Raw genomic sequence first — 13,526 nt, 5'->3', positions numbered from 1 at the left:
AATTTCAATGGACAAGGAAAACTGGTTCTATGAATTACGTTTGCATCATCAGGTTAATCACATCTATGGCTATTAGTTCAGGTCCAAAAGTCGACGCCGTCACGATACATCCATCGATTTGTGTTATCGAACCTAGCGATGCCGTTAAATGTATGTAAATAGCGTGGAACAAATCCGTATGCGACCCGCTCAATAGTCAACATTTAACGTAGCGTTATAGTAATGGTGTGAGACGTGTACGCTAACATACCAGTTTGATGGTGTGTATATACTATACATATATATGGAGACGGCATATGCGACCACAACACAAGGCATATATACAAAATACTGCATTTTACTATCGGATACGATGAAAAACATAACAGATGTGTGCTTCGAGTTATGTGTGAGTATGAGTTTGGCTGTGTATAAAAAAAATTAAGTGTATGTATGGAAAAACAAAGCCGAATGACAATATGTGTCATTGGGAGACAGTAACTCATTCGTCAGTTGAGTTTAGAATTTTCGTTAAGGTAGACGTGAAAGCCTCGCTAAAGGTGCATATAATTGTCAAACTATGTTTATATCACAGCAAACGCGTTCGAAAACCACACAGAAATCGAACGATTCTATTGTTTCAACAACTTTGTTTGAATGAAATTACTCAGAAAATACATTCACCAAGCAATTTAATTGAAATGTAAATAAAATTGAGTAACTACGATTCAAAAAAGAAATTATAATACAAAGTTTCATATATTGCATTGCAGTGGCCAGTCACGAGATCAATAGAATTGCAGAGATTTCGCACAAAAATGCAACTAACCAGAATCTAATGAGTTGATTTAGTTGAATCAATCAGTGATATTCAATTGAAGGAGCTAAGAATAACAAAAAAAAATAAAATATAATCATCATCATCATCAAATGACGTGATTGTGACAACCGTTCAACCGAACATACTTGACATCGACCAGTTATTTGTGTTGTTTTCCTTTGTAATGAAATGAATAGTGCGAAACACTTTTGACAGTAAATACATTTGATTCTTGTCTACGTTGAAACATATCTGGTTAAACGTTGAATTTTGGCAACAATCATATTACCGTTTTGTTTTTATTGTGCAAGTTCATGTCATTTGTTGTCGTTTAGTTGTGTTGTTCATCGTAAAATGTCCAATTGATTGCATTGTCAATTATTATAGTTTGAACAATTTTTTGGTTTGTTGTTGTTCGAGAAATGAGAAAAGTGTATCGTCAATTAGCCCCAACAAATTGACCGATAAAAGAAGATTTGCGTGTCAATTCAAGTGCAACGTTGATTGGGATTCATTTGTTGTTTGCATTAGATAAAACTAGGAAGAGAAAATGAGTGCAAAAGCCGCAAATGAAAAGAACATAACAATAGAGAATGACGATGACACAGACAAATCGCAAAAATCCGATTCGATTGGCTTATTGAAAACGTGCAGTAATATCTCATCGAAATTCTCACATGGAATCGACCGTATGTTTTATCGGTAAGTAACGAACGACTTTCTGTCTTTTTTTTCTATTTTTCATCGCTTCCATGGGGCCTCAATTCGAGACGAACGTCATTTATAGTTGGCATATATATTTTGGTGACACTCAACGCTGAAAAGATGTGGCAATTTCTCTGTTATCTATCGAGTATCGTTTGGAATCGTTCCATAAACGAACAATAAGCCACTTCAGACAAATCATGGACACTATTCATGGTGTGAACCTTGAACAAATGGACTCCTGGCCACTGGCCAACTGAACAAAGTTTCGAGAACAGTTGCTATCGATTGTGAAATAGCATTTTTCTCAAAAAAAATTCGCAATCCTCCAATTAGAGTAATAAATTTTCGTAGAATCAGTGAACCAGTTTTGTGTGACGTGCAGCAAAAATATATCAGGTTTATTTACGGCTAGCGGTACAGAATGATGGCAACAACGATGAATTATTATTATCTACAATGAGTCTAACTTGCCTCAGCAAAAAAAATAGAAAATAAACATGCTAATTATAATTTAATATTAATAATGAACAATACAGAGGTCCAAGAGGTTATTTGAAAGCATTGAATTTCTATCTATTCCGTTTGTACAACAAAACAGAATAAAAGTGACATGTTTGAATTATTCGCAATGAAAAACAAGACCACAGATCGTCGCTTCGCTCCGCTCTGCGTTCTTGAAGCTTGTAAATTTAAGGAGTTTAATTAATTTGATGTTTCTCATCAAATTATTATCGTGGAATGTAGTTTTAGTCGTAGTATACTTTTTGTATCCAAATCATTTTAATATTGTCAAAAATAATTGAATAAATTTATATGATGATATTGTATTCTTCACTTATGTGATTTATGTATGTACATTCAATGTGAATGATCATCGTACATCATTTCACATTGGTAACGAAAAAAGTGTAATTTTTTTTGTTGAGTTATCTCAAAAGTGAACTACAAGAACATGATTTTATTTCATTTTTGAAATTAGGCGTAATTGCTTCATTTCAAATAAAAAAATATGGACATTAAAATGAATTAATTTACGGTCCAAAAAAATGGCCTAAAGACTCTTAAAATTTTCTTGGGAAAAAAATAACAACTACACCATGTAGTGCTAAAAATATTCCACCAAAGAATGATAGGACAGTTACGATGAAAACTGTTGATAAAATTGCAATCATCTAACGTTATCGTTGTCATTATCACTGGCAGGCGATAATTTCATTATATCGCTGTCAATGTCCGAAATTGTCTGAAATTAGCAATTTTATCAAAGCTCGCATTATGTTTGCATAACCTCATATATATTTATATCACCAAATTAAATAATGAGATAAGAAAATGTAGAAAAAAATATAATTTCAAACCGTTTTTGAGATCTGCGTGCAACCAATCAACGTTTGTCACCAATCAGTGTCAGTCAAAGGCCACAAATCATCAAAATGAGAATCTAGAATCGTATTAACTTCAAACTATTTTAGCATTTGCTGATTTACTTATTTGTTTACTTGAGGAGTGGGTGCAAACTCCGTCTTCTGCTAGTCAATCCAAACGATTAAGTAATTTTTTTGCTCAAGTTTCTTTGGCTTAGACGCATTTCGTTGTTTTGTTTATTGTTATTTCCCTTTCTCAATTTCATTATTCGTTATCGTACTTCAGCTGAGCTGAAATCGGAAATGGAACGTCGACCAAAGTGATTGTACTCAAATAAACTATGGAGCTATCATGGAAAATGTAAACAAATTAGTATATGCGTTGTTTTGCACTAACAAACTACATTAAATTTGGTTGCCATTTTTATCTCTCCATCGCAAATGCACTTTTTTCCATTGTTCTAGCCAATATGAATATTCATCGAGTGGTGTAGAAGAAGAACTGGGTTATGCAAGTAATCTCAGAGTTTGGAAACTAATGAATGCCATGAATAGTAACTTATGTTCAATAATCCGATGATTCAGGATTTTTTTGTTCACATTCACAAAGCGGGTTTCATTTGATAATAATTGAAATTTACACCGTTTTGTAAAAAAAAAGTAGCTGTTGCGCGTATCGTATACAAAAAGTCGATCATATGTCGACGACTCAATTGCATGAGATAATAAACTTATCGTTCGTTTAACCCTCTACTGCACCATTTTTCTACAGAGCTGGGGAGCTCACTTTAAACTGATTTTGGGGCGTAGATTACGAAAAAAATAATTAAAATGCCAAATTCCCCATAGTTTACTAGAAAAATGCTATTGACAAATAGCCGAGAACAATCGAATCCATTGTTTAGGTAAAAGTGTCAAAAATGTGTCTAATTTTGAAATAAAAAATAATCAATTCTGTCAATTTTGTTTTCCGCGTAAATTCTTGTTGATAACTAATGAACCGCTTGACGTAGACTAAAAGTGTAAGTGACAAAAATGAAGAAGACAGGTTTACGGATAAAAAAGTAGCTGTGAACATTTTGATCTGACGTATCGTTTACTGTATATAGCGTTTTTTTTGTTGTCCGCCTAAAGGCGGTCTTACGAACTAGAGGGTTAATAGCACAAAGAATAATGACAAATTATATTGACTTTTGAATTGAATGCATTTTTCATCACAAATCTAAAAGAAATCTTTTTCGATAATTCATTTCAGACTGGGTTATACCGTTGCAACGCATCCTGTGAAAACAATTCTTCTGTCATTTCTTCTAACTCTCATATGTAGCTCGGGTTATTTTAAATTTCATAGTGAAAAGAATCCACTCAAATTATGGATCCCTCCAGGTATTGATGAATATAATGATTTCTAATCGAAATCACTCAAACAGATTTACTTACATTTTTCTGGGCTCATTTCAGAATCAAAATTTCTCAGGGATACAGAATGGCTGATGAAGTCATTCGAAGAAGGTTTTCGGTTACAAAGTGTACTAATCACAGCACCAGATGTACTTCAACCGCATGTTCTGAAAAAGGTACCAATGTCTGGTCAAAATTGAACTTTTTTATGAGCAAAACTCTTTTCAATTCATCATTGTCTATCAGTATAAATCAAATTTTAATCACAAATTACATTTCCCTCTTGCAGCTCTTGGAAATCAGTAAAGAAGTCATGAATTTTAATGCGAACCTAGAGAATGGAACGTCAATCGGATGGAATGATGTGTGTTTTCATATTCCAAATATAGCGGATTTCAATGAAAATGATCAGAAACGTCGTAGAAAACGAAGCACACGAGATTCGAATTTGATCTTATCAAGCTTTGCCCAACAATTGCACCGAATGACGCGAAGTGAACGCCCATTCGATCCAAGCGTGGATTTGGCGCCAATAATTTTCTGCAGCATTGTAGAATCATTGCCCATTGGTTGTATGCTACAGAACTTTTTGGAAATGTGGAATTTCACTGATGTAAATCACATGACCAAACAAGATATTTTGAATGCACTGCACACGACCAGTACCAGCCAAACAACGGGTCATGAAGCGAATTTTGAGCGCTTGTTGGGAGGTGTTACGCGTAATGAAACTGGTCATATCGTTGCCGCAACGGGATTGATGACGAATTGGATGGTTTATGTTAACTTTTTGAAAGTGAATCATGACAAAGTTGGAAACTCGGCTGGTACAGAGGATTGGGCTTCGGAAGAAGCACTTGCATGGGAACAAGAATTTTTGAATACAATGAAAATAATGAAGGAGGATCTGGAAGATGATGAAACAAAAATCTATTACTCAGCTGGCAGAAGGTGAGAGAAATGCAACAAATAAAAAGTAAAACTGATTTTAAAATGGAAAAATTGTACATTTTTAGTTACGGTGACATCAGTTCGGCAACCATGTTCCAAGACATGAATAAAATAGTGTTCGGTAGCGCGATGATGTTTATGTTCATGATTATGGTTCTGTCCAAATTCGGATGGGTTGAATTGAGAGTGTTACTCTGCAGCATGGGTTTGATGAGTGTCGGAATGGCATTTGCATCAGCCATTGGCTTGTGTTCGTATCTCGGCATTTCGTATGGTCCTGTGCATACATCGTTACCCTTCCTACTGATGGGTCTGGGTATTGATGATATGTTTGTAATAATGGCGTGTTGGCAGAAGGTGCAAAGAGAGCACATATCGCCTCGAGATCCATCAACGCTTCCCGAACGCATCGGAATGATGCTTCAAATGGCCGGCAGCTCCATTACAATCACATCATTCACTGATGTCGTTGCATTCGTCATCGGATCTATTACTGTAAGTATCAGCAGTTTTCCCATTTCTTAAAGTCTCAACCCAAAATTATATTCGTTTACAGATTCTTCCTTCCTTGGAATCATTCTGCTTATACGCTGGCATGGGTGTCGTTCTGATATTCATCTATGTCAACACATTTGTGGTGGCAATTTTTGTAATTGACGAAAAACGTATTTTGGGCAATCGCAACGCATTCGCGCCGTGTATCACACATAAATCTAACACACTATGGTGTGATGCACATTTGATGGATCGAATCGTGAAATACATGTACACCAATTTCATTATGACAAAATCGGGAAAAATTATTGTCCTGATGACAACAGTGGCTGTGACGTCGTACTCTTTCACCGGTCTATTGCGGCTCGAGCAAAAATTCGATCCAAATTGGTTTATCCCACAACGTACTTATCTCAGTAAATTTACGGCTGTTAAAAACGATCTCTTCCCCGACCAAGGCTACGAAGCGATGATTTTGATGGGAAGCCTCAATTACACTGAAGAACTAAATCATATTGCAAATATGGTTGAAACGATTGAAAATCGAACCGATTTAGTACACGAAATAACGTCATGGGTAAATCCATTCCATCAGTTTGTTCAAACTTATTATGAGGTTGATTTCTTCAATCAGACAATGAGCGATTACGATTTTCGGTTTTACCTTTCGAAATTCTTGCACACTCGTAAAGGTGGCAAATATCGAGCAAATTTCCGATTCAAATCACTGCTTGTTTGTGGTGAACCAGTGCCAGAAATCACCGTTTCCACCATCAATTTCAGTTACAAACGATTTGATGGACGCAATAACTATCTGCCCGCTATGCACGCAATTGAAAAAATCGTAGAAGAAGCGGAACTACATAGTGGAGATGCATTTGCAACCGTATGGGGGAGAATATATGGGAACTGGGTGACAGATGAGGTAAGTGAATATTGACTCGAAGAACGATTCCATGACGGAGATATTGAAAGCAATTCTGACTCATTTCTGTTCCTAGGTAATCGATGAGGAGGTCAGCAGAAACATTATGTTGGCATTGGGTTGTGTTATGTTCTGTACAACAATTTTAATATTAAATCCGAATATTTGCTTTTGGATATTTATGTGCGTCGTGTTGACACTGGTGAGTTTTTTTTTTGAAAATATTATGCTTGCAGTCGAAATGAATTTCGAATTTTCAACCTTTCATCATTCATTCCCTCTTATTAACTTCAGATAAATGTATGCGGCCTAATGGAAGCGTGGGGATTGACAATTGATTTGGTGTCGTGCATTGGACTGGAATTGGCGGTTGGTTTGTGCGTTGACTATGCGGCTCATATAGGCCATACATTTTTAGTTACCGGACCTGGAACAAAACATGAACGAGCTTTGCATACAGTTACGCATATTGTGCCGGCTGTTTTTTATGGTGGTCTGTCCACTTTGCTTGCCGTTTCAATGTTGGCTAATTCCGAAGCGTACACCTTCCAAGCCTTTTTCAAGGTACCTTTGATTTTGTGGTTTTTCAACAAATATATGAATGATCATTGATCCTCGTAGACTTGATATGATTCAACATTTTCAAATTTGAGATTTTAACCTCATTTGAAATTTTGATTGCAGATTTTCCTTCTAGTGATCATATTCGGATTGTTCTTCGGCCTTATATTTTTGCCTGTGATTCTGAGTTTCTTTGGACCGGCCGAATTCCATTCCCATTCAGCAAATGAATACCAAGCTACACCGACCAATGACAACGACAGACGAAAACGCCGTCTCAATCATCCGGACGGTTCAAACAACAGAGAAATGGTATCGTTCATTCAGCCAAATGAAAATGTTGATGTGGACGAAAAAACTCAAAAGGATATTGCACAATAGGATACGGGAAAATACTTCAAGCGAATGACTTGACTTCACACATGTTACCATTTTAAGTGATGGTTAATTCTAAGGAGTGCCAATAAGTTATTCAAACCATTGTGTCTGCACAAATTTGTGGAAATTGATTTTATCATGATGTTAAATGGTTATAGATCGACGTCAGCATTAATTACAACACCTTTCTAGATAGTAGAATGTATTATTAGGAATAACATCGATTCATTTTTGATACGTATATTTTTTGCTGAAATGCCAAAATCTAGCCTTAGAGTAAAGAACGAAAGAATGTTTTGGTTCAAGTGTCACACTTTGCACTGTATCGTGACAACATTTATTGATTCATTTTGGAAGAAAAAAATTAGATAATTAAAATTTAGTTAAACAAACAGTCTATTTGGAATGCCATTTGTACATATTGTATTAGTCAGATCAAATAGAAATGTTTTGTTATGCGAACACCAATTCCATTCGAAATGTACACAGGTCTGATAAAACATGTTGGAATTATGGACATTTTATATTAAAAACTAAATGAAAGAAAAAATCATGGAATCGCTTTTGTTTTCATTTTCACTTTTGGTTTAATCTAATTTGGCTTCTCGAACTCTCCAACTGTTCATTGTTTCGGTAGATAGGTTTCATTGACCACCACTTTACGTGCATCCTTTTTTGGTGGACATTTTGGTTTTTTGGGTCCGCTTATTTGTGGCGGTTTTGACGTGATTGGTGTTTCCGGTGTTGACTTCTCATTGTTTTCAGCATTCTTTTCTGGTGGTGAAGTTAAGTCTATGTGAATGGTTGGCAGATTACGTTTGAAATTTATTTTCGGCGGTGGTAAGTCGGATGCTAAATCAATATAATCGGTTGGTGCTGCATTTGATTTTGGAACACGTTTCGGTCGTTCAGAGGTTTTGGCAACGTTATTTTCGTCATCATCCAAAATCTCCCAAACCGATGCCTTACGAACCGGTGTCTCGTCCACTTTTTTTCTCTGACTTCGCGTTGATCGCTTCAAGCTGGGTGTGATTTCTGCACCTCCTACAGCCCCGTCGTCGTGTATCTGGAAATTGGCGAATTTCGGTGTTGGCTCTTTGTTTATCATGTCAAGTAGGTTGACTCGTGGTTTTGGTGTACTGACTACAAGGGCAGGCGTTCGTGATTTTGCCGCAGTCTTCGTAGCTGGTTGCGCTTTTTTCTTTGGTTGAGCTTCCACTTGATCAACGAACCCTTTGTTACGAATGATATAGTTTGGGCCCGCATATCTTTCCTCTCTGGTCATCTCTTTGGAACGGATTGTTTCATTCATTCGATCAACCTGGTGTTGGAGGTCGTATTTTAGTGTATTTGCACCATTTTTAACTCTTTCCAATCCTTTCAAACCTCGAAGTAATTGATCTACAGCGTTTGAATAGTCTTTTTCAAATTTCCATTTGAAATGAGCATCATATGATAGCATACGAGCACTAACAATATAATACCAATCATTTTTGGGCAGCGTTTTCTCTTTTCGACACTTCTCCCAGTACTTGAGCAGCTCGGTGAATACAGCACGTTTCGTTCTTGCATCGAATTCTTCATCGTTCACATAGACGTAACGAGCGTAGGCCACAGCCACACAAAAGATGAAAAATTTGTTCTGCGGACTGAAACAAATCCCACACTCACAGCCATTCGCGTGATTCGGCAAATATCTAATCGATTGAGTTGTTAGGCTACCGACACTCTGTGAATGAAATGAATTTTAAACATGAATTTAGGAGGAAAATAATTGTTTTCAATTGAATAATGATTTATATGACCAATTTACTAACAACCTGTTTCGGTGATAGGCACTTCATTGGACTGGTAGCGGTAGCTTGCTTTCGAATTGGTTCACACAGTTTATTGTTATCTATTGCGTACACAGGACTCTCCGATTTTTTATATTCGGTTGATGTTGGGGCTTCTGACAGCATCACATATTCCAATGCCTTCAATTTGGTCTGTTAAGAGAATGAAATCGTTGTTTAAATGAACTCGAATCCTTTTTTTTCGTTCACTCTTAGAATTCAGATGAATTTTCACTTTTTTGGCGATAATTACCTTGCACGGTGTCAATTTCTCTCCTAATAAATCCATTTGCAGCAGAACGATCATCAAATTAACCGAACGGTTTGCATAGCCCGATTTCAATGATAATTTTAGCAACGTTAGCACAAGCGCCGGAATATCGACATTCAATTGATAGTGGCCTTCAAGCCACATCACCATTTCCGGTATCACATTGTACAGTAATATCGGAACTGCGGCTGTGTTGTCGTAATACACACTCAAATACGTTTTAATGTGATTCATGACGAACTGAATAAATTTGGTCGGATGAAAAGCGCTCGGTGCTCCGTATTTTGTGATTATGGTGAACAATACCGAATAGAATTTGATGCGAATCGCTTCCGAGAAACTTTTCCTTATTTCGTTATTCGTTTTGGCTTTTTCTATGGACCCAATCAAAGCTTCCATTGTCTTTTCCATCTTTTCATCGCCAGTGCCGCCGATGGTTTTAAAAATAAACGCCAAAATCAAATGGATTTCTTTTTCATATTTACCGCTGTCCTCGTAGTAGTATAATACTAGATTCAAAATGCAGAAGCATACTTGAGTTTGCTTGCGAGTCGACAAATGGTTTAAATACTTGAGTTTTTCTACACAGGCAGCAAAGCATTCTTCGATGATTGACTGTAGGTTTTCTTTTGAGAATTTTTGCTTGAAATCTGACGAGTTTTCAGCAAAGAATGAGCATGCATCGATCAGTCCAAATTCATCCTGAATTTCTTTTGACAGCTTAAACAGCGCCATGTACAATTCAAACCCATCTTCCATATAACCACGAACAACAAACTGATTTGCAACTACCTTGAGCTCCCGCAATAATAGTTCCTTTTCATCATTGAATTTCTGTCGTTCTTCATCCGTTTTACTTAGATAAAATTGCACAAATCCAATGAATTTATCTTTCACGTAGCGCAACGTTTCGATTTGAGTTTTCTCTTGATCGAACGTAATATCACGAAAAATGCTGGTCTGCGATGCAATTTGCGCTTCTGATAGTGCTTCTGAGATGCTTAGATTGGAATATTTGTCTTGTATTTGTGTGCCTTCAAAATTCAATCTCAGGTATTTGATGGCGGCAAGCTGCAGTGCAATTGACAAATCCTTTTTACTTTTGGCATGGAACAAACTCACCAGCTTATCCACTCGTTCACTGGTCTCTTTGTCGAATTTCATTGATTGGACGGACAATGCGAATCGTAATGAATCGGAATTCTTCATTGATGCCTCCAGTAGCTGATTTATAACTCGGTTACTCAGGTCAGGTGTTAGAATACCGTATTTGAAACCAACTCTCAACAAATCGAGTGAAAGTTTATTAATATTCAAATTATCGGGTAGCTTAAGTCCGTACAATGATTCCTCTGTGGGCTTGCTGAAGTTGTCGTACGGGGTTTTCGTTGCTTTGTTATCTTTTTGCTTTTTGGCCAATGTCCAAACAATGTGCTCGAAATTTCCTGACGGATGATTCGGAACCGACGAATGGAACGCCATGTACAAATAGCCGACATCGACCACTTCCTCCCATCGATCCGTTGCATTGAGAATAGTGAATAAATGGTTAAGCATATACACCACATCGAAGCTATTCACCAACAGTTGTTCTTCCATCAGTTTGAATTTATTGTAGCGCTTCAAGAGCGACTTTATGACTGGTATCATGAATTTGGCGTTTTCTTTTGATTCGCATTTTCTTGCCAAATTTCGAACCTTGGAAACGGCATCGCGTTGTGTATCCAGCATTTTGGCGCACTTTAGCTTACAAACGGCATCAAAATCGTACTGGATAATATTGGCAAATTCTTCAATCGGCTCACCGGTCTCTTTTTCAATCAACGTTGAATACATTTCCGATGCTAAAACCGCCAGTTCGTGTGTGCAATGTTCGCCGATGCTATTGCAGTCCGTGCAAAATGGTTTGGTTGATTTCACTTGTTTCACCACGCGACCAACGTATTCAATGACTTTGAAGCAGCCAGCCACGTTCTTTGGGTCTACAGTTTGGACAAACTGCGGTGTGTACGCTTTCAAAATTTTGGCCAATGTCACGTAATTGTCTTGAGTGAGTGTTGCACGTACCTCATTTGACTTTGTCAACGATCTGAAAGGAAGAGCATTGAATTATAATAGCATCCAAGTTGCGAAATTTGATGTGAATCGAAAATTTGTTAATAAAATCGATATCTTACTTTAAATGTTTCAAAAATGTCTCAATGGCTTGTCCCAATTTCCCATTGCCAGCTTCTGAACTGAGAGCAACAAGAAACTTGTCCAACATTTCGAAGCATAAACTGTATTGCCGGATGCTTTCCCCTTCTTGGAACAAATTGAACTGTTGACAACTACTCAAGAAGCTCCGGCTTTCATCGAATTTCCAACTGCTCTTTGACAAACTAGCCTGTTTTACTTCGGCGTACACAAATATCAACAACGCTTGTGTGAGTTGTAAATAGATTTCCTTACGCTTGATATGAGCCACATCGTCGACAATATTTGCATTCTTGAGCACTTGAAATATGTATTTGTTCGTTGCTCGCAGCCAATCACTCGTTGCCGATGATGACAATCCCGAGATCAACGCAAGGTATCGATCCGAATTGGTCAGGAAATAACTCAATATCGATAAGAATTTTTCATAATCAGAACCATTTGCTGCTTCGGACAGAACGTTTTTATAACCATTTGCAATCGAAACGTTGTACCTTTCGTTTGGATTTTTTAATGAGAACAAACAGTAGCATGCTGATCGTAGCAGAAAATTCACTTGTTCACTGTAGTTGGCGTAGCTGCTCTTCAAATCGAATCGAGCGAAAACTTCCAGGCATTGGGCATGATTTTTCTGAAAGAAACAATAATACATTGAAATTGCCATCATGAATCGAATGTTTGTCAATTTGTAAAAATATATGAAAATGCATTTACAACCAATGAAAGCATAACCTAAAGACATTTTTTTTGCATACCTCGCCATAGAACTTCGTATATTCTGAATAAATGCTGGAAAATGACTTTTTGCTCATCTTGAGATTCTGTTGAAATTTTCCGAATTGCTTGAAAATCTGAAATTCAATAGATACGCAATCAATATCTCTGATTTTAAAAGGAGATTCGATCCAAATTCAATGAAAAAATTGAGCGCACATCACCTAAATTGATGTGTGCGCGCGCCAATCTAACTGTTAAACTGCATTTGATGTGCTGATCATATCAGTAGCAGCCGACCAAAATCGTTTTGATGAATTTCCCTTTCAATATTTCTAAAAAATCTTTTTTATTCTACAATCACAAGAACATTTACATACACTTTTCTTAAAATTTAACTACACTTTTTACTCAAACAATTACAAAAACTGGAATATATGGTGTTCTGTTTTTTTCTTTTAAACCATTAAAAAATTGTTGTTGAACAGATGAATGCGTCGTTGCGCTGGTTGTTGTTCAAATTTTCAAGTGAATTGACAGTTCGACACGAACCGAATTCTCTTCACACAATTGATGCTGCATACAGCGCCACAGCAAGGGAGGGTGTCGGACAAATGAAATTCAAAATTCTCCACACCATCGTTATTGTTGCAATTCAATTTGAGTGAAAATAATACTAATTTCCAGAAGATTTTTCTTTATTATTTTTTCATCATTTTTTTCATAATATTTTAAAAGAAAAATTCAACTTCTTCGCAACGAAAAACAATTCGAAATTGCAACATTGAACAATGCATAATGTTATGAAATTCAATTGGTCATACAACAAGGTACCGTCGAACCAACTTCACTCCAATGTCATTGATTAGAAATTCTATTAAAAGCGTGTGACTGAAACCGAGTTAAACATTATTTTTTGACAAGTACC

The 13,526-nt window shown here is 36.6% G+C and overlaps 2 protein-coding genes across 8 annotated transcripts; one reads left to right on the top strand and one right to left on the bottom strand.

The window, feature by feature from the left end:
• The first annotated feature begins 251 nt into the window (after positions 1-251).
• LOC129575040 (NPC intracellular cholesterol transporter 1 homolog 1b-like) lies at positions 252-8,140 on the top strand. 4 transcript variants are annotated; one of them, XM_055457876.1, is made up of 11 exons: positions 491-539; positions 753-1,014; positions 1,135-1,501; positions 4,127-4,257; positions 4,333-4,448; positions 4,562-5,223; positions 5,289-5,718; positions 5,780-6,643; positions 6,720-6,845; positions 6,938-7,207; positions 7,328-8,140. In XM_055457876.1, the coding sequence occupies exons 3-11, from the start codon at positions 1,350-1,352 to the stop codon at positions 7,583-7,585; spliced, it is 3,009 nt and encodes a 1,002-aa protein (XP_055313851.1). In that variant the 5' UTR covers positions 491-539; positions 753-1,014; positions 1,135-1,349; the 3' UTR covers positions 7,586-8,140. The 4 variants fall into 4 exon arrangements, with proteins under 4 accessions (XP_055313825.1, XP_055313833.1, XP_055313851.1 ...); XM_055457868.1 differs by having other exon boundaries at positions 491-682; XM_055457850.1 differs by having other exon boundaries at positions 252-682; positions 753-1,501.
• LOC129575012 (uncharacterized) lies at positions 7,877-13,476 on the bottom strand. Of its 4 annotated transcripts, none has more exons than XM_055457782.1 (6): positions 12,823-13,476; positions 12,640-12,735; positions 11,866-12,515; positions 9,671-11,777; positions 9,400-9,570; positions 7,877-9,311 (listed from the first exon to the last, which is right to left on the bottom strand). In XM_055457782.1, the coding sequence occupies exons 2-6, from the start codon at positions 12,694-12,696 to the stop codon at positions 8,205-8,207; spliced, it is 4,092 nt and encodes a 1,363-aa protein (XP_055313757.1). In that variant the 5' UTR covers positions 12,697-12,735; positions 12,823-13,476; the 3' UTR covers positions 7,877-8,204. The 4 variants fall into 4 exon arrangements, with proteins under 4 accessions (XP_055313757.1, XP_055313784.1, XP_055313776.1 ...); XM_055457809.1 differs by having other exon boundaries at positions 9,403-9,570; positions 12,979-13,381; XM_055457801.1 differs by having other exon boundaries at positions 9,403-9,570; positions 12,823-13,380.
• Between the last annotated feature and the right edge of the window lie 50 nt (positions 13,477-13,526).

This window comes from Sitodiplosis mosellana, unplaced genomic scaffold (genome assembly GCF_009176505.1).
Source record: "Sitodiplosis mosellana isolate CC-2019 unplaced genomic scaffold, AAFC_SMos_1.0 Smas_scaffold_1, whole genome shotgun sequence".
NCBI lineage: Eukaryota > Metazoa > Arthropoda > Insecta > Diptera > Cecidomyiidae > Sitodiplosis > Sitodiplosis mosellana.
This window is presented reverse-complemented; position numbering and strand designations above follow the sequence as displayed.